The sequence below is a fragment of the Cucurbita pepo genome, chromosome LG02 (genome assembly GCF_002806865.2).
Source record: "Cucurbita pepo subsp. pepo cultivar mu-cu-16 chromosome LG02, ASM280686v2, whole genome shotgun sequence".
In the NCBI taxonomy this organism is placed as follows: domain Eukaryota; kingdom Viridiplantae; phylum Streptophyta; class Magnoliopsida; order Cucurbitales; family Cucurbitaceae; genus Cucurbita; species Cucurbita pepo.
Window position 1 is genome coordinate 12,335,705 of NC_036639.1, and position 20,000 is coordinate 12,355,704.

The 20,000-nt window shown below is 37.1% G+C and overlaps 3 protein-coding genes and 1 non-coding gene across 10 annotated transcripts; 2 read left to right on the forward strand and 2 right to left on the reverse strand.

The window, feature by feature from the left end:
• Positions 1–623: 623 nt before the first annotated feature.
• On the reverse strand, positions 624–3,552 carry LOC111787494. 2 transcript variants are annotated; one of them, XM_023667469.1, is made up of 5 exons: positions 3,270–3,552; positions 3,139–3,183; positions 2,747–3,022; positions 2,482–2,663; positions 624–1,225 (listed from the first exon to the last, which is right to left on the reverse strand). In XM_023667469.1, exons 1-5 carry the CDS (start codon positions 3,481–3,483, stop codon positions 1,031–1,033), a joined length of 912 nt encoding a protein of 303 aa, XP_023523237.1. In that variant the 5' UTR covers positions 3,484–3,552; the 3' UTR covers positions 624–1,030. The 2 variants fall into 2 exon arrangements, with proteins under 2 accessions (XP_023523237.1, XP_023523238.1); XM_023667470.1 differs by having other exon boundaries at positions 1,151–1,415.
• Positions 3,553–4,748: 1,196 nt separating this feature from the next.
• Positions 4,749–11,813, reverse strand: LOC111788836. 6 transcript variants are annotated; one of them, XM_023669372.1, is made up of 10 exons: positions 10,597–11,810; positions 9,526–9,567; positions 9,322–9,450; positions 9,030–9,152; positions 8,378–8,506; positions 8,173–8,253; positions 6,195–6,248; positions 6,041–6,114; positions 5,914–5,964; positions 4,749–5,223 (listed from the first exon to the last, which is right to left on the reverse strand). In XM_023669372.1, exons 1-7 carry the CDS (start codon positions 11,495–11,497, stop codon positions 6,220–6,222), a joined length of 1,434 nt encoding a protein of 477 aa, XP_023525140.1. In that variant the 5' UTR covers positions 11,498–11,810; the 3' UTR covers positions 4,749–5,223; positions 5,914–5,964; positions 6,041–6,114; positions 6,195–6,219. The 6 variants fall into 6 exon arrangements, with proteins under 6 accessions (XP_023525140.1, XP_023525136.1, XP_023525141.1 ...); XM_023669368.1 differs by having other exon boundaries at positions 9,322–9,379; positions 9,455–9,567; XM_023669373.1 differs by lacking the exon at positions 9,030–9,152 and having other exon boundaries at positions 9,199–9,450; positions 10,597–11,811.
• A 1,595-nt stretch (positions 11,814–13,408) lies between these two features.
• On the forward strand, positions 13,409–15,135 carry LOC111789336 (protein rough sheath 2 homolog). Its single transcript, XM_023670069.1, has one exon. It carries the CDS (start codon positions 13,658–13,660, stop codon positions 14,816–14,818), a length of 1,161 nt encoding a protein of 386 aa, XP_023525837.1. The 5' UTR covers positions 13,409–13,657; the 3' UTR covers positions 14,819–15,135.
• Positions 15,136–16,802: 1,667 nt separating this feature from the next.
• On the forward strand, positions 16,803–16,885 carry TRNAL-UAA. Its single transcript has one exon. It is a non-coding gene; the product is annotated as a tRNA-Leu (tRNA).
• The last annotated feature ends 3,115 nt before the right edge of the window (positions 16,886–20,000 follow it).

The window sequence follows — 20,000 nt, forward strand, 5'->3', positions numbered from 1 at the left end:
ATTATTATAATTCAAAATTTAAATTTTAATAAATGAATATTAAAAAACTCGAATCAAACGAATATTCTTATAATTATATCATACACTTTTTCTGTAAGTTCACATTTTAAATTGATAAAATTAAAAGTTATTAAAATCCACTCACTCATCGAAGCTCACGAGTAAAAGTTGAGAGTTTTCTTGAATTTAATAATTTAAAATAGAAATTAACTTTTGAATCGTCAGTTTCAGCCTGTTCCTAGCTTACCTCTCTCTCAAGTTGGGACGGTAAGAATAAGAAGGATCAAAACATCGAAAGCCTTTTCGAAAATCAAGTTGTTTAGAGAAAAAAGAGTTTTTTTTGTTTTTTTTTTTTTTTTGTCAATTCCATTTGCCTAAGTCTATCTTCTTCTCCTCGAGCTACTTACTCTCGAGACATTTTGATAAGTTGGGTGCTAGTGGCCTTCTCCAGCAGAATTGCCCAATCCTATCTCTCTAAGAAGTCAGTCCTCAACTTTGTAACATANAGGAAGTCAGTCCTCAACTTTCTAGGAAGTCAGTCCTCAACTTTGTAACATAAAAGTTTATTATAGCATCATTCAAACTTAGATTCTAAACGACCCGGTATCCATGAAAGTAGGGACAGAAGTTTAAGTAGCAGTATCCACATTGATTTTTGTTAAACACAGTATAAAAATTCTACAACAAAGGTCAAAATAATAACTATGAGAGAGGAGAGATTTGAAAGTTCAAAACAAAAAGGGGAGGCCCTTTGGAGCCCTTACCTTACACTATTCAGCAACACAAAGACAAAAGCATGCACGTGAAGCCACAAAGAACAGATTATGAAATGGCCGAGGGGCACTGGCAAATAGGACCACTAACACCAACACAACACACAATCCTTTATGATACCCACCCCTCTCATCATCTCCAATACCAACCCACATTCTCACCTGCCCCTGTTCTTCCATTTTGCTGCATAACACATAATCCAAATCTCTGCTTTTCCATGTTTTTTAATTTGTTCTTAGCTTTTTCACACTGTTTTTCAACAACCTTTGAGTTTTAGATGACAAATTAACCTCTTTCTTCTTGATCTCTCTTCTTCTTTCTGTTTCTTCTTCTTCATCATCCATGACAAGCATCCTCCTTGCTTGAACTTCTCTTCTGCTATTGTTTCTCTATGTACTACTTCCTTTTCTTCTTCTTTTGCTCTCTCCTCATTCAATTCTCTTCTTATCACCTGCATTCAGATAACGTTGCTTTTTATATCAGTGTCATCTAAAAAGGCTTTTTAAGGCCTGGATGCTCATTCCGGTAATACCCTTATTGTTGCTTAATGGACCACTAAGGTGTTACGAACCACGGACCTCCACAATGGTATGATATTGTCCACTTTGAGCATTAGCTCTCATGGTTTTGCTTTTGGATTCCTGAAAATGTTTCATACAAATGGAGATGTATTTCTTACTTATAAACTCATGATCATCCCCTTAATGTGGGACTCCCTCCCGACAATGCTCAACATAAGGGAATATACATGAAAAAAAGATCTACAACAGCATTTTCAATGAGAAATATTAATACAGCTCGATATCTTGATGTAAAAACAAAGGAATATGTATGAACAGGAGAATTTTGATGGGTCCCCCCCTAAGGTAGACGGAAAGAAAATGAAATAGACACCGAAGAACGAAAACGAACAGATACGTATTTCAAGGAGGGAAATTTGAAATTTCTGCAGTAATTCAAGTGTTGAGACAAATCTCTCTAACACCAAGAATTGAACTTTCTGTTTGCTTCTGAAACTTAAGGCTGGGTTTTCTGACATCTGATATTATCACTTTATTTTCTAGAAAAATATGTTTCCATGGTATAGAGACAATCACAACCGTACGAGCTGGAAAGTAGGCCAATATGAGGAAAAAAATAGTATCAAAAAGGGACCAAAACATAACAACTTGTGGCTAACAAAAACAGTCCCCCACCTTGGATGGTTATAGCACTCTGTTTCATGACATGTATGGGGACAATCCTGATTTGGTTGGCTCATCCTTAGAGGGAAATAGATTGGAGAGAAAGCTTCTATGTCTGAGAAAGCTGAACTTCACTTATGATCCACTTGTTTCTTCTTGTAGATTATATTCTTTGAGGGTTAGGCTGACAGTTCAATTTTGCATTAAGCTTCTCTCAAGCTATGGACAAAGGCCATAATGTTGGGATCCCAAGCCAAATTGTTTCGAACGTTCACTAAAACTAAGTCTCATTCTGAAAAATTAACATCAATAACAACTCATTTGTTGGCTGCCGTGTTAACTTATGAGCTATCAGTGTGTTAAAACTATATTTATAAACATTATATGAATCATAACCTATCCTCTCAATGGTTAATTTAAGATCTCCTTTCAAATTTTCCATTTAGACATTGTTGAAATCAAACTAAAAGCATCAGACGAATATAACAAAGCTATAGCCTATGAAAGATTGGAGGTGGCATACCTCTGTCTCGGGAGTACTTTTAGAATTGGAATTGGGCGAGTCTTCTTCTAATTCGCATCTCTTTAATGCTCTCTCCACGATAGGAGGCGTGGAAGCAGGACTAGGACTGTTTGAACCAACGACTGTTGGTGTGCTTTGAGTTCCCATATCTCTGGTCATGCCATTGGCTTCCACTTTGTTCTCTGAAAATCACAACAGGAATTCAAAATTTTCCAATCCCAAATTCGATCGAACTCGAAATTCTAAAGAACACAGATGATTCGACCTGGAATTGGGAGTTTCTGAACTAATTGTGAAATAGAATATGGCTTTGTTTCAATTTGTGAATGACTGGAATAAACTAAAGGAGCAGATATGGCAATTCTGTTCGCTAAGTTCTTGAATGACCTCCCACTAAGCGATTTTGCAGACAAACACTCCATGGGTACTTCCCCAGAAAGTGGATTACATATATACTTCTCGGCTTCATTCCACTTCGAATTCAAAGTAAACCCATCAAGAGAAAAGCATTCCCAACTGTTAAGCGACCTGGCTTGCAGTGCTGCACACGAAGCAGCACCCAATCACAAAAAACAACCTCAAAACTCTAATTTCCACAACACGCATTTTCAAGAACACCTTGTGGGCAAAGTAAAATCCGAATCCAAATAAACTCACCCTTGATAGCATTAGTGAACGAATAAGTAGCAGGGTCAATTTCGTCTGCAAACAGACCCCAGATAAGTTAAAGAACAGAGGAATCCATAGCAAGAATCAAAACTCCACAGAGAGAAAAAGAAAACAAAAACCTCCGAAAGGGTATCCAGGAGAGGAGGCGGTGCTAGTGACGGTGGTGACATTTGATCGAAACGACCTCGCGTCTTCTCGAAAGCTTCTGATGTAGGACCCGGAGAATCGCCTGGAAATGGCGGGATCGCGGCCAATTTTAGCCTTTGCCACCCATTCACGGAGGTTGAACTCCGGTTCGTCTCGCCGGTGAGAAATGAATGGAGGTTGCTCCATGGAAGTGGAATTTTGAGCTTAACAAATTTACCAGACCTTCAAACTTTTCACTACTCAAATGCTTTGTGCTTTGGGAATGGCCACTGTTCTTCTTTTTATTTCTTCAATTTGAAATTTAAATATTTTTCTTTTTGTTTTTTCCACGTCAGTATGTATAGAAATTCAAATAATCTTTATTTATTCTTTTTAGAGAAAAATATATAATTAATCCGCTAAAACTGAAATATATATATATATATATATATATACTCACTTATATGTATTCTAAGAAAATTTTTAAGATGTCACCCAACCCCGATGTTAAATTGCTCCAAGTAAAAGACTCATCACTTTAGAGTTGATGAGCCACCAAAAAGAAAGGTACCCCGACATTCTCTTGCACTCCTGCGATATGATCATGTTATTTACTCCTTACTTTTAAGAGTGAAGATTATCTCCACATCATGATGATATGATATGTTTTCATATGCATTCACCCTAGTGTCGTGTTTGTGTGTGTATATATATATATATATATAAAAGAACATGAATTTAAGAGGTAATCTCGTGTCATAAGAATTTTTGAGCCATGCATTATGCAAGAGAATATAATCGCATTTGATCATTCAAGAGATTGGACACGATGATGCAATCATAACGTCATGTTGTAGTCACATGATAGTATTGAGTCATGATGAAACCACTCAACTTAGTCACATGAATTGATATAAGAACAATGCCACTTTAAAGTAAACATTGTGTGGCGAAATCGTGTCGATCTCCAATGTTTGGTAGACATGGTCGAGATTAAACCGTTAGAAAAAGAGAAAAACAAATAATATTCTCCTCATCCTCATGTCTAATCAGTAATCACTGTCTTCCATGAGAAGATATGGGTGGGAAAAAGATAGGAGGGGGAGAGCATAAGATATGGATAGAAGTGTGAAGTAGTTTTCTTTGAGTTGTATGAGCAAAAAGGAGTGGATGAAGGGACGAAAATGGCATGCGCACATGTGATGGAAGCTATCAACATTGTAATGACAGTGAAGGGTTTCAATTATGGGCGTGGGAGGGTCCCAACTGTTGGAGACTCATCATACCCATCAATTCTGTCTCATCTAAATGCAATCCCATGAAAAACAGAGGCTCTGTTCTGGGGCTGGCTATGGGCTTCCATTGCCCTTCACACAAACAACTTTCACTTCATTTGGCTGAGGAACTCATAGAACTGTAACAAAAATTTGAATGATGAACAAACAAATGCAGATTTAGCAGCCTAAACACAGTAAAAAGTTCTCAAAACAGTCATCTCTGAGAGAAAATGTGTTCATCTGATGAAAAGAAAAGAACAGCTACATTCCCGAATGAGAACGAGTCGTAGATGCATATATAGATTCAAACTAGAATGTTGCGAGTTATGAAGGTTTCATGCAATTATGATATTCATCTTGCAACACTAAATCCAGCTCAAGGTCTCTGTTGTGTTGTATCTTTCATGATAGCGGATTGAATAAATATACGATATTCTGTCTGCGAGTTGAACCAAGATGCAACGAAACAGACGTACCAATGGCTAGCATGCTTGTTTCTTGGCCCCAAACTTGTCTTGCAGCTCATGGATGCAAGGCCAAGGCTAAGCAGAGGGGGTGGCTCTATTCTGTTGAAAGACTTCCATCACATGTGCATTATTCCCTATTGGGTTGAAAGACTTCCATATTCAGAATTTCAGAACTTCATAAAAGAATATTCCCAAGCAATGTCCTGTGCCATAGACCACAGATCTCAATCAGACAAATAATAATATTAGATACTCTTGATGCAAAATAAGTCTGGAAGATTATGAACGTATATAGAAGCATAAGTTAGATTAATTCAGTGAAATCGTCTCTCGAAGCAGAATAGATCCAGTCCTTTCAAAGAAAACTGAGCTACGAGAACTTCATTACGATACACAGACGTTCAGAACATGTTATAAACCACCAATGGCGTCAACAACACAAAAAATGATATGAAAATAAACAGATAAAAGACCCTATCAGTTTTACAAGTAAACCACTGCTAACAGATATTGTCCGTTTTGGCCCGTTACATATCGCCGTCAGCCTCACGGTTTTAAAATGCATCTCTTAGAGAGAGGTTTCCACACACTTATAAAGGATGCTTCATCCCCTCTCCAACCAATGTAGGATCTCACAATCCACCTTTCTTGGGAGCCAGCATCCAAGCTAGTACACCGCCTAGTGTTTGGCTCTGATACCATTTGTAACAGGCCAAGCCCAAGCCCACCGCTAACAGATATTGTCCATTTTGGCCAGTTACGTATCGCCGTCAGCCTCACGATTTTAAAACGCATCTCTTAGGAAGAGGTTTCCACACCTTATAAAGGGTGTTTCGTTCCCCTCTCCAACCAATTTCTTAATAATAAAAAACTGAATAAAAATAAAAACATACCTATTCAGAGCGGTCTTCTTGAATCTTATTCACCATGGACAAGTGAGAAAACTGCAGTACAGTAACACAATAATTAGGAACCAAGAAGCCACCATGAACTAACTTGTAGAATAGGTCAGTTTCTTACTTGAGCACAACATGAAGCCAAGAAGCCACCACTCTGGACGAGATCATCTAACACAGCCTTGAATGAAAAATGTCCTACAAATAACCAAGAACGAATAAATGAACATTCAAGCGCATGCATGAGGAAACGTGCGACACGATAAGAAGCTGCTTACCCTTAAAAATGGCACCGAGGAAACTTCAGGAAATTGTATACGCATATAAGCTGCCTGCTTAACAGAAATGAACATTGTTAACAAGAGAAGAAAATGCCACGATAAAGAACAAAGAATAAAATTTGAAAAGTACATAATGTTCCTTGGCCGCAGTATTTTTCCTTTTATCATCCAACTTTTTTTTTCTATAATTTATGTTCGACTTCCCTCGTCCTTTTTTCATTTCTTTCTTTTCTTTATTTGTATATAAGAATACAGGATATTATTGTCGAGTTTTACAGGCTAACATGTGTACGATTCAATTATAGGGTAATTTTAATTGGTGGCAGTTCACATGACTTTGGGGACAGCATTCCAACCTGAAGCTATAAGCAATACAGGGTCAAAAAAAGCCAACGAAGCAAGCCTTAGCACAAATATCGCCTCTCTAGTTCCTTTTCGTTTTTATAGCTGGCCAAAGTAGCACCTATCCTTTTGCCTAATCTTTCTAGATTTTCCTAATTGTTTATAGTAATAATCTTCTCGTCCTAACCTTAGAACACACCTTGATTTCCCTAACCGTCTCCATATAAAGAGGATGCACAGCTGAGGGTCTAATTATCACTTGAAACCTCCAACAGTAGAAGCAACTTTGATCACTTTTTTGAGGGGTGAGATTCCACATTGGTTAGGGAGGAGAACGAAACATTCTTTATAAGGGTGTGAAAACCTCTCTCTAGTAGATGCGTCTTAAAATCCTTGAGGGGAAGCCCAAAGAGGACAATATTTGCTAGTGGTGGGTTTGGGCCGTTACAAATGGTATCAGAGCCACACCGGGCGATGTGCCAGCGAGGAGGCTGAGCCCCGAAAGGGGGTGGACACAAGGCAGTGTGCCAGCAAGGACACTAGGCCCCGAAGGGGGGGTGGATTGGAGGGGTCTCACATCGATTGGAGAAGGAAACGAGTGCGCAAGTGAAGACACTGGCCCCAAAAGAGGGTGGATTGTGAGATCCCACAGACGACGATACGCAATGGGCCAAAGCGGACAATATCTATTAGCGGTGGGTTTGGGCTATTGGTATCAAAGTCACACCGGGCAATGTGCCAGCGAGGAGGCTGAGCCCCAAAGGGGGGTGGACACGAGACGGTGTTCCAGCAAGGACACTAGGCCCTGAAGGGGGGTGGAATTGGGAGGTATCACATCGATTGGAGAAGGGAACGAGTGTCAGCTAGGACGATAGTCCCCGAAGGAGGGTAGATTGTGAGATCCCACATCAGCTGGAGAGGAGAATGAAGCATTCTTTATAAGGGTGTGGAAACCTCTCCCTAATACGCGGTTTAAAACCGTGAGGCTGACGGTGATACTTAACAGGCCAAAGCGGATAATATTTGTTAGCGGTAGGCTTGGGCTGTCACATGAGGAGAAAGCCATAGCTCTACCTAAGATGCTACTTAGTTTCTCAACGGTTAAATTTCATTAGAAATCATCACCATTTGATTACAACCAGCGGTCCTGTTTACGGAGTACGTGGCTGGAGTTACAATTAGAGAAATATAATAGTAGCCCTGAAAGAAAGCTCTCCAACCTTTGATTGATCATTGGATTAGAAAAGGCAAAAGGGAACTACCAGTTGACCCTAAAAACATACATGACGTAACTAGGATGCGCACAAAGTTTCTCATGTCCCCGAGCCTCCACGTTTTGAACCTACAACCCATGGTTAAACTGGATAAAAGTCTCTCTATATTGATTAGACCAAATCCAAATTAGTAGTGCATTTGGGATCCTTTTTCGAATATCCAGAAAGTACTTTAAAAAATAAAATGGTGTTTGGCAGCCAATCAAACACTACAGGCACTCAAAATAGCAGGCAGGGTAGTTCCATTTGCAACATAATCTTTAAAACACAAGCAATGATAGCATGCAGCATAGATCAATTTTTTCACATACAACAACAAAGTGTTTGCAGGAATTTCGATACGAATAACAAGAAATTACCTTGTCCAAGAATTAAAACAGCATTCGTGCTCAAGGATGTTATATCTTGAATCTTTTCACCAGCAAATATAACTTGCATATCTGTCAATGAAAACAACCCAAAGTTGGGACTAAGTTGAGCATATACGCAATTCCTAGTTCTTGATAATACAAATATTATTCAGACCAATAAGTTATAACCCGAAACATCTGCATCGATAGAGACCTGATATTTTTTTCATCGGGACTTCCTCGCTCTCATTTCCCCTATTTTCAGGGACATCAGAATCAACATCAGGTATCATCATCATATGAACTGAATGTTGCTTGTCAGATAGCCAGACAGTTTGATTCCCTGAAAAAGTATTATATTTCTATTAGTTCTGAGAGTTGTGAAATAGCAACAAGCCAAACATCACTTTAACACCTCTCAAGCCCTCAAAAGACTCTATTATTCTTTTCCCTTCGCAGGCCCCATAAAACAACACACTCCGTAGCCTGCCACGAAAACCTTTCTTTCTCGGGAATGGAGGGTAGAGACTAAACTTCTCAATCATCTCTTTGAAACCCCTATGTCTATTCAAACTCAAGCCGAACTCGTTGTTTGCTCTAAACAGCATGGGGTAAATTACAGCTCCATAGGATATGATCGACGTCCTTTGACACCTGCCTACAGAGAATGCAACATAGTGGCCCAATCAACTTGGGCATCTTGGGGTTCCTTCGAGGCTCACACTTGTACAAACAACTTTGGCCAACCTTCCAGTATATTTTTTCTCTCTTTCAAGCACCTAATAGAATGACTAAAAACAAGGAGAATCCTTTGAAAAGGTAGCAAAGAGAAGAAACGTATAGAACAAAGAATTGGACAAGCATACTTATGGATGTATCAGGAACGCTGGTCAGCGTTTGAACTTTCATTAGATGAGGCAATGGTCGAATATTGTACGAAAAATCTGATCCATTAGCACTACTAGCAAGGTGCAACAGATGTAAATCACCAACAGAGTCCAGGNCATATAGAACAAAGAATTCGGACAAGCATACTTATGGATGTATCAGGAACGCTGGTCAGCGTTTGAACTTTCATTAGATGAGGCAATGGTCGAATGTTGTACGAAAAATCTGATCCATTAGCACTGCTAGCAAGGTGCAACAGATGTAAATCACCAACAGAGTCCAGGATTAAGATTTTCCTGGGAGAAAGTGCTTGAATTGATAATGCCTTTAATGGCATCATTTTTGCAGATCTCAGATCTTCAATTCCTCTGCCCTTCAGCGCCACAAAATATAGTCCTCCTNTCAATGGCATCATTTTTGCAGATCTCTGATCATCAATTCCTCTGCCCTTCAGCGCCACAAAATATAGTCCTCCTTCGCTCGAATCTTGTCTCAATTTTACAGATCTTGCTCTCACTGCGATTAAAAATACACGATCAGAGGCATATGCCAACAACTTGACAACTACAATGTTTTGGCATGAACGAGATCCAGAAATTATAGCAATAATAATAATATAATAGACATTGAAAAACAAAGATCGTCACTCCAGCTAAGGATTTCGTTTCAAGTGGAAAATAGGTGAACTGTCCAAGTTTTTTTTTGGATATGAATGAACTATCCAAGTTAAACCTCTTCAACAATCAGTAATTTACCATCTAGAGGCATCCTTATGAAATAAACCAAAGGACGGCACCTTCAGCACCCATGTCCGGGCCATATAAGGAAAACCTAAAAAACAAGTCGTTAGCTAATATAATCGATCAAACATATGTTGTCATGAAAAGTATTTGAGTGCAAATCAGGTAGCTGGCCACAGTTAAAGAAATGTTGCATGTATCCATCCAAAATGAATCAGCTAAAAAAAACGATACGTCTATCTGCGATACCCAACAAGGAAGGCTTTATTTCATATCCCATGGATCATTGAGCTTCACATTATAATTGGCAGAAATCTCGAATTTAGATATTGTTTCAATTCAACCTCCCCTACACCAATGCAGCAACTCGATACCAACTCGATAGATTTCTCCCGTCTCCTTCATTTATAATGAAGCAAGCTTTCTTGGACACTCCTGTCGTTACTAAAAGCATACACTTCGAATAAAGCATTGTTCCAAACTCCTCAAACTTTTATCGCTCAGTCTCAAACTTCAGCTGATAAATTATTTTCAATCTGTGACCACAGACTCAACAAACTCCTACCACAATTTAAGTTCAAGGATAAATTCCTACAAAGAAATCATTGTTAACATACGATAATCACGGATTCTCCTAGTGTTTGAATTACTCTTACGCACGGCGAAAGCTCCCGGGATTAAACTTGTGATTAAACTTTCAGAACGAATAAAAAATCAACAGAGTATTAGCTGAAGTTTCAAATTCCAGGATACACGACCAATATGGCTAATAAAGAAAATAAGTCATATAGATTTCTAAACTCACCAGAATCAAAATGTTTGTCCAACTTCCCATCCAAGGATCCATTGCAAATCGCTGAACTTTGAGCATCATCACTTTTACTGGCATGTTCGTTGAGTCCATTGTTGCCAACAAAAAGGGAACCACCATTCAAGTCGGTACCACCAGAAGTTCCATAAACTTCTCCATGAGGCAAAAATGACTTCTGAACTTCACGTTTGGCATTCAGATTTCTAACTTTTCGACCGCGCCCTCTCACAAAAGGCCTCAAATTAAGAACCCTAACTCCATTATCTTCCCCCAAAAGCAAATACCCAAAAGAAATGCTAATCGACCAAATGGGTTTGCAGCAGTCAATCACAGCACACCTCATCAATTTCAAATCCATCACATCATCCCTACCATCACCGCCGGCCACCATCTTCACCGCAAAAACCCATATCTTGGAGCTCGAAATAGAGTACATGGCGAAGAAATTGACCGACCCAGCTAAACGAACCGAAAGCCCATGTCTCAAATTAACCAAAACACCCAATTTATCATCAGATCGAAGATCCTTCTGCGTGCAAACAACTCGAACTCTCCTGAACAAATTACAAGTCTCCAAAACATAAAACCGGAGGAGAATTCGAGAGCCGCCCTGATGGGGGCCAGAGACCACAAACAGAACTTTAGAATCAGAGTTGGAATCAGAATTCCGAAGGACAACGAAGGCCGCAGAAGAAGAGGGAGAAGGCACAACCAGTTGAGGGGCCGGAAGGGAGGAGAGAAAGAAAGGGGAAAATGAAGGGTAGAGAGAGAAAGAAGAATCAGAGTGCATTAGAGCAAGAGAAAGGGAATGGGGTTCAAAGAGAAAGGAAGTGATATGAGGGGACGAGAGAGAAGGGTTAGGGAGGCTAAGCTTGGTGGCCTGTACAACAACCATTAGAGGATCTTAACACCAGAAACGCTTAAAACCTTTCAAAGAGACAGGAATCGATGGTGCTGTAGAAGAAGAAGATCAAGATTCAAGAGAAGCATTCTTTTGATTTGGGTTAACAAACCTTAACTCAGGGCTTTGGGTTTGGGTTTGGGATTTGGCTGCTCCACTTGGTTAGTGTTCGATTGAGAAATGCAAGACCCGGAAGTCGAAAGTTTCAATTGGGTGGTCAAAATTGAAGGGATTCTTCCATTTCTAGTTGCAGACGAAGGTAAAGAAAGAGAAACGACACACCAAGCCATTAAACTTCAATACATCTAAACCCTTCTCTGTATAATATAACTAATGGAAGTTTAATCTCCAAAATTACTTTTTTATTGTTTAATATATTTTTTTTTTTAAATTACCTCTAAATTTATAATAAATAAAAATAATTTATAATAAATTCATAAACTATTTAAATCTACGGTATTAAACATTTAATTATAATCATTTTACTTTTCAGCCTCCAAATTTGTCATGTTTTATTAATTTTTAACAAATTTTTTATTTTATCAAATTGCATTCCTAAACCTTTAATAAGTTTCCTTTTGAAAAAGTATTTAAAAACAAACATTTTGATATGCATTCCAATAATATTATAAAGTTTCAAATTTAATTATTAATATAAAAAGATTCATTAATATTGATTTATTATGTAGCAAATAAATATTTATACATAAATAAAATAAAATAAAAAATAAAAATTGAAAAGCAGAAGATACAGAGAAAGAGAAAAGGGAGGGGGTAAGGGTTATAGCACTGTGGGGACAGTGGAGACTGGGCACGCCTTCTCGTGCAGATCCGAAAAATGCGTTGTATTGTTATTTGTTCCAACCCAATTCAAACTCAACCGGACCGGTTTTTTTATTTTATTTCCATTTTTATTATTAAATTATTTCACAATTTAATTTCATGTAAAATAAAATAAAATAAATTTGGGAAAAAGGTCGTAGTAGTAGGGAGGATAAGGGAGCCCTTAACATAGACCCTCTCAATCTCTTTAGTGTAACCGTTCAAGCCTACCGTTAATAAATTAATTCAATATAGAGTTTTAAATTTTTTTGAAGCAGTGGGGTGGGGGAGTGTTGTCCAGTCAGTTCTGAGATTCTGAGTGGGTATGTGTATCATCTGCCACACCACACCACTCACGCTGCTCCAAAACCAATACCCACCACCTTCCTCTGACACCCACCCCCCACCGCCTTCCCTATTATTATTATTATTATTATTATTAGAATTTATTTTCTATTTTTTATTTTTTAAATTAACTAAATAAATTGGCACTAGAAATTTCCACAACATTTGTTGTTTCTACATTATTCACGTTTACGACAACAACAAATTGAAAAAATAAGAAAAAAAAGGACAGAATTCCAAAAACTGTGGGCCCATTTTAATTATTCACTCTAATATATTTCATTTTTTTTCAATATTTTTTTATTGTTGGATTATGAATTATGCTAATTTGATTTAATTAAAATTTGATATTGTTGAATTATAATTACTTTTGCCATTTTCTATGTTTTAATTCTTAATCTTATTATTTTCCCAGAGAAAATAAATAATACAATATTATGGAAGAAAAAAAAAATAAAGAGAGACGCTTTACTTTGTTTTTTTTTTTTTTTTTTTTTGTGTGTACTTATTTGATTAGTTTGCATATTAAAATAAAATAAAAAATTCAATTGGTTAAATAATTATTACAATTTAATTTTATGCAAAATATTTATGTATTTTATCTAATTTATATTCAATTTTTTTTTCGAGAAATAAAAAATAAAATGAGAGGAATGTGCAGAAATTTGGGACCAAAAGAAAATAAATAAAGTAAGAAAGTTAGAGGAAAAGTTAAAAAACGTAAATAAAACCTTTAAATTTGTCACATAGTTTTAGAATTGAGACAAATAGAGGCGCGTGAAAATTTTGAAAAAGGCGCGTGGAGTCTGGAATAGATTTCAGCAGAGCATCGGAGCTCCATAATAACAACAGTACGCATCATCATCCTCCTTCGTCCTCCTTCAGCTTCACCTATTTCTCTCTCTCTCTCTCGCTCTCTCTACAATGAGCTCCGTCTCCATCTCTGCCATTTGAGCTTATTCTCACTGCAGCTATGGTGGCGATGAAATGAAGGACCGCCAGCGCTGGCAGCCGGAAGAAGACGCACTCCTACGAGCCTACGTCAAGCAATATGGCCCTAAAGAATGGAATCTCATTTCTCAGCGTATGGGGAAGCCTCTCCATCGCGATCCTAAATCCTGTCTGGAGCGCTGGAAGAATTACCTTAAACCTGGCTTGAAGAAAGGCTCCCTTTCTGCTGAGGAGCAGACTCTCGTCATCTCTCTTCAGGCTAAGTACGGCAATAAGTGGAAGAAGATCGCTGCCGAGGTTCCCGGCCGTACGGCCAAGCGCCTCGGCAAGTGGTGGGAGGTTTTTAAAGAGAAGCAACTTAAGAAGTTGCAGAAGGCGCAGAACCTAACGCAGAGGCGCGATTACCAAAATTCCGACGGGAATCTTTCGATCTCTGGTGTTTCCTCGCCGGAGAAGGCGCTACAAGGTCCGTACGATCATATTTTGGAAACCTTCGCTGAGAAGTACGTCCAGCCGAAGCTTTACTCCGCCGCGTTTCAATCTCCTCCTCCTCCTCCCCCGCCGTTGGCCAACGTGATGCCTCGTCTTCCCGTCCCCGACGCTGATCCGGTCCTCTCGCTCGGATCCGTTAACTCTACGACGTCGTCTTCCACCGTCCTTCCTCTGTGGATGAACGTCAACTCCACCAGCACCGCTTCGTCTTCCACCTCGTCGACCACGCCGTCGCCATCGGTGAGTCTCACGCTATCTCCCTCCGAACCGGTCGTTCTCGACTCGGAAATGAACCGATTGTTACCGGTTCAGCAGATGGGAGCCTTAGTCCTATACTGCAAGGAGTTGGAAGAAGGGCGCCAGAGTTGGCTTCAACACAAGAAGGAGGCGACATGGCGACTGAATCGATTAGAGCAACAGCTGGAATCGGAGAAAGCGAGAAAGAAGCGAGAGAAAATGGAGGAGATGGAAGCGAAGATACGTAGGTTGAGGGAGGAAGAAATGGCGTATTTGGGAAGAATCGAAAGCGATTACAGAGAGCAAGTAAGTGCTATGCGAAGAGACGCAGAGAACAAAGAGGCAAAGCTGCTGGAAGCCTGGTGCAGCAAGCATACGAAATTAACGAAGCTTGTGGAGCAAATTGGAAATCAGGGGCAAGGGTTGGTTGTTGTAGCTGCAGGGAATTCGAAGGATATGATCCATTGAAACCGGTGGAGGATGGAGCCGCGCTTCAATGGCCGTCAATGGCGGTGGAGTTAAATGCAGGTTGGTTTCTTCTCTCTGTACTGATTATTAACACAGACTGGTTTATGCTGGGAACAATTATAAGCAGAGGAAGATAAAAAAAGCAATAAAAGATGAAAACTCATCTCTCTGTTCCAAAGGGTACCTCCCTACAAACTGTTCTGAATTTGCTTTTATTTATTCAACCAAATATATGTTTCTGTTTCTTTCTTTCTTTTTGGTTTATGTTCTGATAATTATTAACTGATCAAAATAAAATTTAGAAGAATTCTATGTGATATTCGTTATTTTGTGCTGTAATATAAAATAAGGTTTTTCGTAGCCTCCAAACTTTGGATGAAGAACAGGAAAACCATTCTAGCTCTTCATTTTTGTTTCCTTCATACCATTTGAGGGTTTTCCACCTGCTTCGAGCGGAATTGAACCTCTGATCTCTTCGACTTTTGACCGCTACTCGGGGTAATATCTTGACTTGACACTATGAGCAGAATTGAACTTTCTAACCTCTGGTTGGGAGAACAACTTGACTTTCAACCTCTACTCGAGGTAATGACTTGACTTGAGTTATGCTCAAATTGAAGCCTACAAAACTAGAGATAGAGTTTATGAGTCTTAGTAAATTATTAGAGCGAAAGTTAACCTTTAACCTTTGATATGGGCAATAATTCGACTTAGTTACATTGGAATTTACTCATTTAAGCCTACAAAGCTAGATATAGTAGGTTAGAGGTAAATTATTAAAGCGTAGTTAAACTTTTTGGACCACTTGAGTTATGTTCTAATTTATTTCTATGAGCCTATAAAATTAAATATTGTAGGTCAAATGAGTTTTGGTAAATTATTAAACGGAATTAAACTTTTGACCTCTGTTCTGGATTGTGACACTCGAGTAAAAGAGAAATACATATACATAAATGAATTTAGACACATGAACAAAATAAAATTAATATGTAATATGAACAAAATAAAATGTAATATGGTTTCACAAAAAATGATTTGAGAGCTTTTATTACACTTTTGAAGTTGGGCTTAAGGCCCATACATGAGAGGATATCGTGTACAAAAATAAAAGAAATCCGTTGGGTTTGATGACTACCTTTAAACCCGAAATATGTATCAATTTCATACATATGTTTCACGAGCATGTTCACCACTTTAAAAAGTATAGTGATGAAGAAGAAAAAACGTACAAATATTTCACGACTATAATGATCCCGCTCCTATGCACAAAACATTCTCGTCAAACATGTTAGACGAACACGACTCTACTCTCATGGCTTTGCTTTGGGCTTCCCCAAAATGCCTCATACCAATGGAATTAGTATTCATCACTTATAAACCCATGATCATTCCCTAAATTAGCCGATGTGGGACTTTCATCATCCAACACCTCCCCTCGAACAAAGTGCGCCTCCCCATAATCGAGGCTCGGCTCCTTTGGAGTCTTAGTCATTTTTTACTGCCTTCGAGGAGGTAGTAACTAAGTTTAGAGCATGGCTCTGATACCATGTTAAACGAACACGACTCTCCACAATGGTATGATATTGTCCACTTTGAGCATAAGCTCTCATGGCTTTGATTTGGGCTTTCCCAAAAGACCTCATCCCAATAGAGTTAGTATTCCTCACTTATAAACTCATGATCATTCCCTAAATTAGCCGACGTAGGACTTCCATCATCCAACAAAACACAAGGCTAGCACACGTAGCGTCAACCATACACGACCATGACGTACTATTTTAGAAAAAATACATGGCTAACATGTAACAAGTAATCATCTAATCTCAATTGATTCTAAATTACGAGCTTCTTATCCTTGACTTCTTATATTTAACTCAATCCACACTTGAATCAAAACCACAATATTAAACTAAAATCTTAGACCAAAGACTGTATAGTACATTTGAAAATGGTATGTTGTATTCTAATATTTTTATATAAATTAGCTGGTTTGCCCGAGAGGTTAAGGGGGAAGACTTAAGATCTTCTGCACATAAGTGCGCATGGGTTCGAACCCCATAGCCAGCATGTTGACTTTAAATTTCACAAGTTATAAAACTTTTAATTATGCTTCGAAATTATTATTAAGAGATTTGATATATCTTTCGACCAAATGTTAAGAAACCCAATTCATTGAACTTGCTAATTATCATTTTTATTTAATACGAGAAAAATCTTTGGTTAATCCAAGACAAAGATATGGTAATTATCCTAAATGATTTAGAGATTTAAATATTCTTAGTTTATTTAATTCTCTTTTAAAAAAAATGATCGGAAGAATTTAGGGAACATATAGACGACATGTCGAACCCAAAACCAAGGTTGTCTAGCATATTAAGGGCACTGCCTTGGTCTTCACGTGGCTGTCACGTGCATGAGAGTCCCTTATTTTTGGCTCTATACATTCCTCTTCTAAAAAATTTGACTTGGACTTTGAGCATCAATTGTTGTCTTGTGGCTTTATGATTAAATTATTATATACATGGACAACAGAATATTATATTATATATTAAATATTCAAACATTTTTTTTATTTATTTTATCATTAAATTAAATAAATGTTCGTAATTGGATAATGTTGGTATGATGTTCTTCTTATGAAAGATTCTTCATTGTTATACATGTTAAAGAGCTCGTGTTAATTTGTGGGATAATCTTTCACTCTTAAAAAACAAATAGTAAGTAACATGACTATGTCGCACGAAACTGTTAGTACAATATGGATTTCGAATCCTAAACATTGGTCATTACATATTTAAAGAATTAATTATAATTTCGAGAAAAAAAATTAAATCAACTAGGAAAGACAAAAAAATGGGAGGAACACGATACATTATACGTGGGATTATGTTGTGGATTAAGCTTCACAGCATATTAATTTATTGCACATTTTTTTTTTTCTTTTGGGTTTTGTGTATAAGCTTTGTTTTCTTACATTATATTTAAAATAGAATCCAAATTAAACTTAGTATATAAATATAATAAGAAATTTGGTAAAATAGGATACAAAAATTGTAGAAATGAATGGCGTCACAGATCCCAAGACCATTGTTGTTGTTGGGACCCCTCCCCCTGTTGCCTCACTTCACAGAAGCCTTAAGCTTGCTAATCAAAAGGGTATAAGAAGAAGATGAGTAGAAGCACTAGACTTGCAGATGCTACCATCGGAGAAGAGAGGAGCAAGAAGATATCAAAATCATCCTTTCAAGGTTATATTAGACAACAAAAGGGAAGACTTAGCTGCATCGTCATGATCCTCTGCTGCCACGATTGACTCTTATTTTGCTTTAATGCCTTCAAATGTAAATAATAGAGACACATTTTAGATATTTCAAACTCTTATTTACCATCTTTGTCTTCTTGGGAATGAAATCATCTAGCTCTATTAAAGGATTGATCACCACATTCTCGATATTCGACACGTTTAACGTAGTTATCATGATCAAATTTATCGTAACTTATCATTGTTATATGGTAGTTTATAAAATGTTCTCGGAGTGCTATAACTTCATTGTAATTATCATGACACGACACGTTAAGCATGTGGAACGATTGTAAGGTTGGACTATCACTTAGTCATATAATTTTTTAATTACATCTTGACTAACCATAGTCAAGACTTAGGCCTTAGCCTTCTCAACTATCATCTAACCTTCGACCGTTCTGTTCTTGATCGACTCTTGTAGGGTTTAGCCTCAAGGGTTAATGATGTGGACTCTTGGGAGTTGACCTCAAACGTCATGGGATTCAACATCAAAAGGCACAAACTTGACGACACTCGTAATGGTCGACCACTTTGTCTCAAATGACCCTCTTTAATTATCATTCTCGACCTTACAAAATTTTATTTTTCTACCGACTTTGAACGTAGTTGATATAGAATTGAATTTGTAAGATTTAAAATTATTTTATAGGCTAAAAAAGGTTACTTCTCAAAATTTTGTATCTAATTTGCAAATAGAAAAAAGAAATAATTAAAAACAATAATGAAAAAAAAAACATTAAACGAAACTGACCGTGTGAATATAAGGTGGGTCCCACAACATTTAAAGAAATAAAACACTCTCGCACGTGCAATAAGTGCGTAATAATTAGCGATCTATCTCTATCCTACCGTGTCCGTACTGTTTACTTTTCTACCCAACGAAAAAAAATCAACAAAAATAAATAAATTTAATTTAATTTTTTCATTTTGGTTTAAGTTAAATAAATAATTAAATACCGAAAATTAAATAGGAGAGAAAGATCGAACTTAAAAATCAATTTAATAAAAAAATAAAAAATAAGATTATTAGTAAATTAAAGACTTATTATCATAAAAATATATGATATAATTGAAACTCATAAATATAAAATACTAGCTAACTTTTCATCTGGGCTTTGGGCTATCAATATGGGCTCTAGCTAACTTTTCATCTGGGCTTTGGGCTATCAATATGGGCTCTAGCTAACTTTTCATCTGGGCTTTGGGCTATCAATATGGGCTCTAGCTAACTTTTGGGCTTTGAGCTATCAATATGGGCTCTATTGGACATGGCCCAAGACACATTATTAAAACTATAAAAAATTAATACAATATTTCAATTATTTTAGAACGCCAAATTAATAAAAATATTGTTAAATTTTAATTACTATTAAGCTTTAAAAATTCCTAGAAATACTTTAAATTAAAAAAAAATTCTAAAATATCTTTATCATTAGTGAAATAGGAAGGACGTTAACTTAAATTAAAATTTTAAATAAATACAAAGTAATAAGTTTAAATTAAATTATTTAGAATGTTTTGACTTAAAAATAAGTTGACTAAAAATAATCAAAATTATAATAAATTTGGGTTCAAACAATGTTGTAAACATGTTTAAAATGCATAATTTATTTAACTTCTCTACATTTTATTATTATTATTATTGTATTGAATTATTTAACTTTTGACTTTGACCCGACAATACTGTTGAAAAAGGTGTGGACAAAAAAGGCGAGCAGATGGTCAAAAGAATATTTAATAAATTTCTTAATTTCCAACATTTTTTGGAATAGTTTTCCTCTTCATCTCATGTATTTGTCACCTTTTGTACCAACAACTTCACATTTGATTCCTTCTCAAAACATAACATCATAATTAACCGAACACCGACGAAAAATA

What these genes read in the sequence shown, in the direction of transcription:
- LOC111787494 (XM_023667469.1), bottom strand. Translation starts at nt 3,483, where the DNA reads ATGGAGCAACCTCCATTCATTTCTCACCGGCGAGACGAACCGGAGTTC. An exon ending in TCCTGGATACCCTTTCGGAG is followed by an intron (nt 3,184 to 3,269) that starts GTTTTTGTTTTC and finishes GTCTGTTTGCAG; the next exon opens with ACGAAATTGACCCTGCTACT. An exon ending in GTTCACTAATGCTATCAAGG is followed by an intron (nt 3,023 to 3,138) that starts GTGAGTTTATTT and finishes CTTCGTGTGCAG; the next exon opens with CACTGCAAGCCAGGTCGCTT.
- LOC111789336 (XM_023670069.1), top strand. Translation starts at nt 13,658, where the DNA reads ATGAAGGACCGCCAGCGCTGGCAGCCGGAAGAAGACGCACTCCTACGA.
- LOC111788836 (XM_023669373.1), bottom strand. Translation starts at nt 11,497, where the DNA reads ATGGTTGTTGTACAGGCCACCAAGCTTAGCCTCCCTAACCCTTCTCTC. An exon ending in CGTTCCTGATACATCCATAA is followed by an intron (nt 8,507 to 9,198) that starts GTATGCTTGTCC and finishes ATACTTTTTCAG; the next exon opens with GGAATCAAACTGTCTGGCTA. An exon ending in TGTTTTAATTCTTGGACAAG is followed by an intron (nt 6,249 to 8,172) that starts GTAATTTCTTGT and finishes TCTGTTAAGCAG; the next exon opens with GCAGCTTATATGCGTATACA.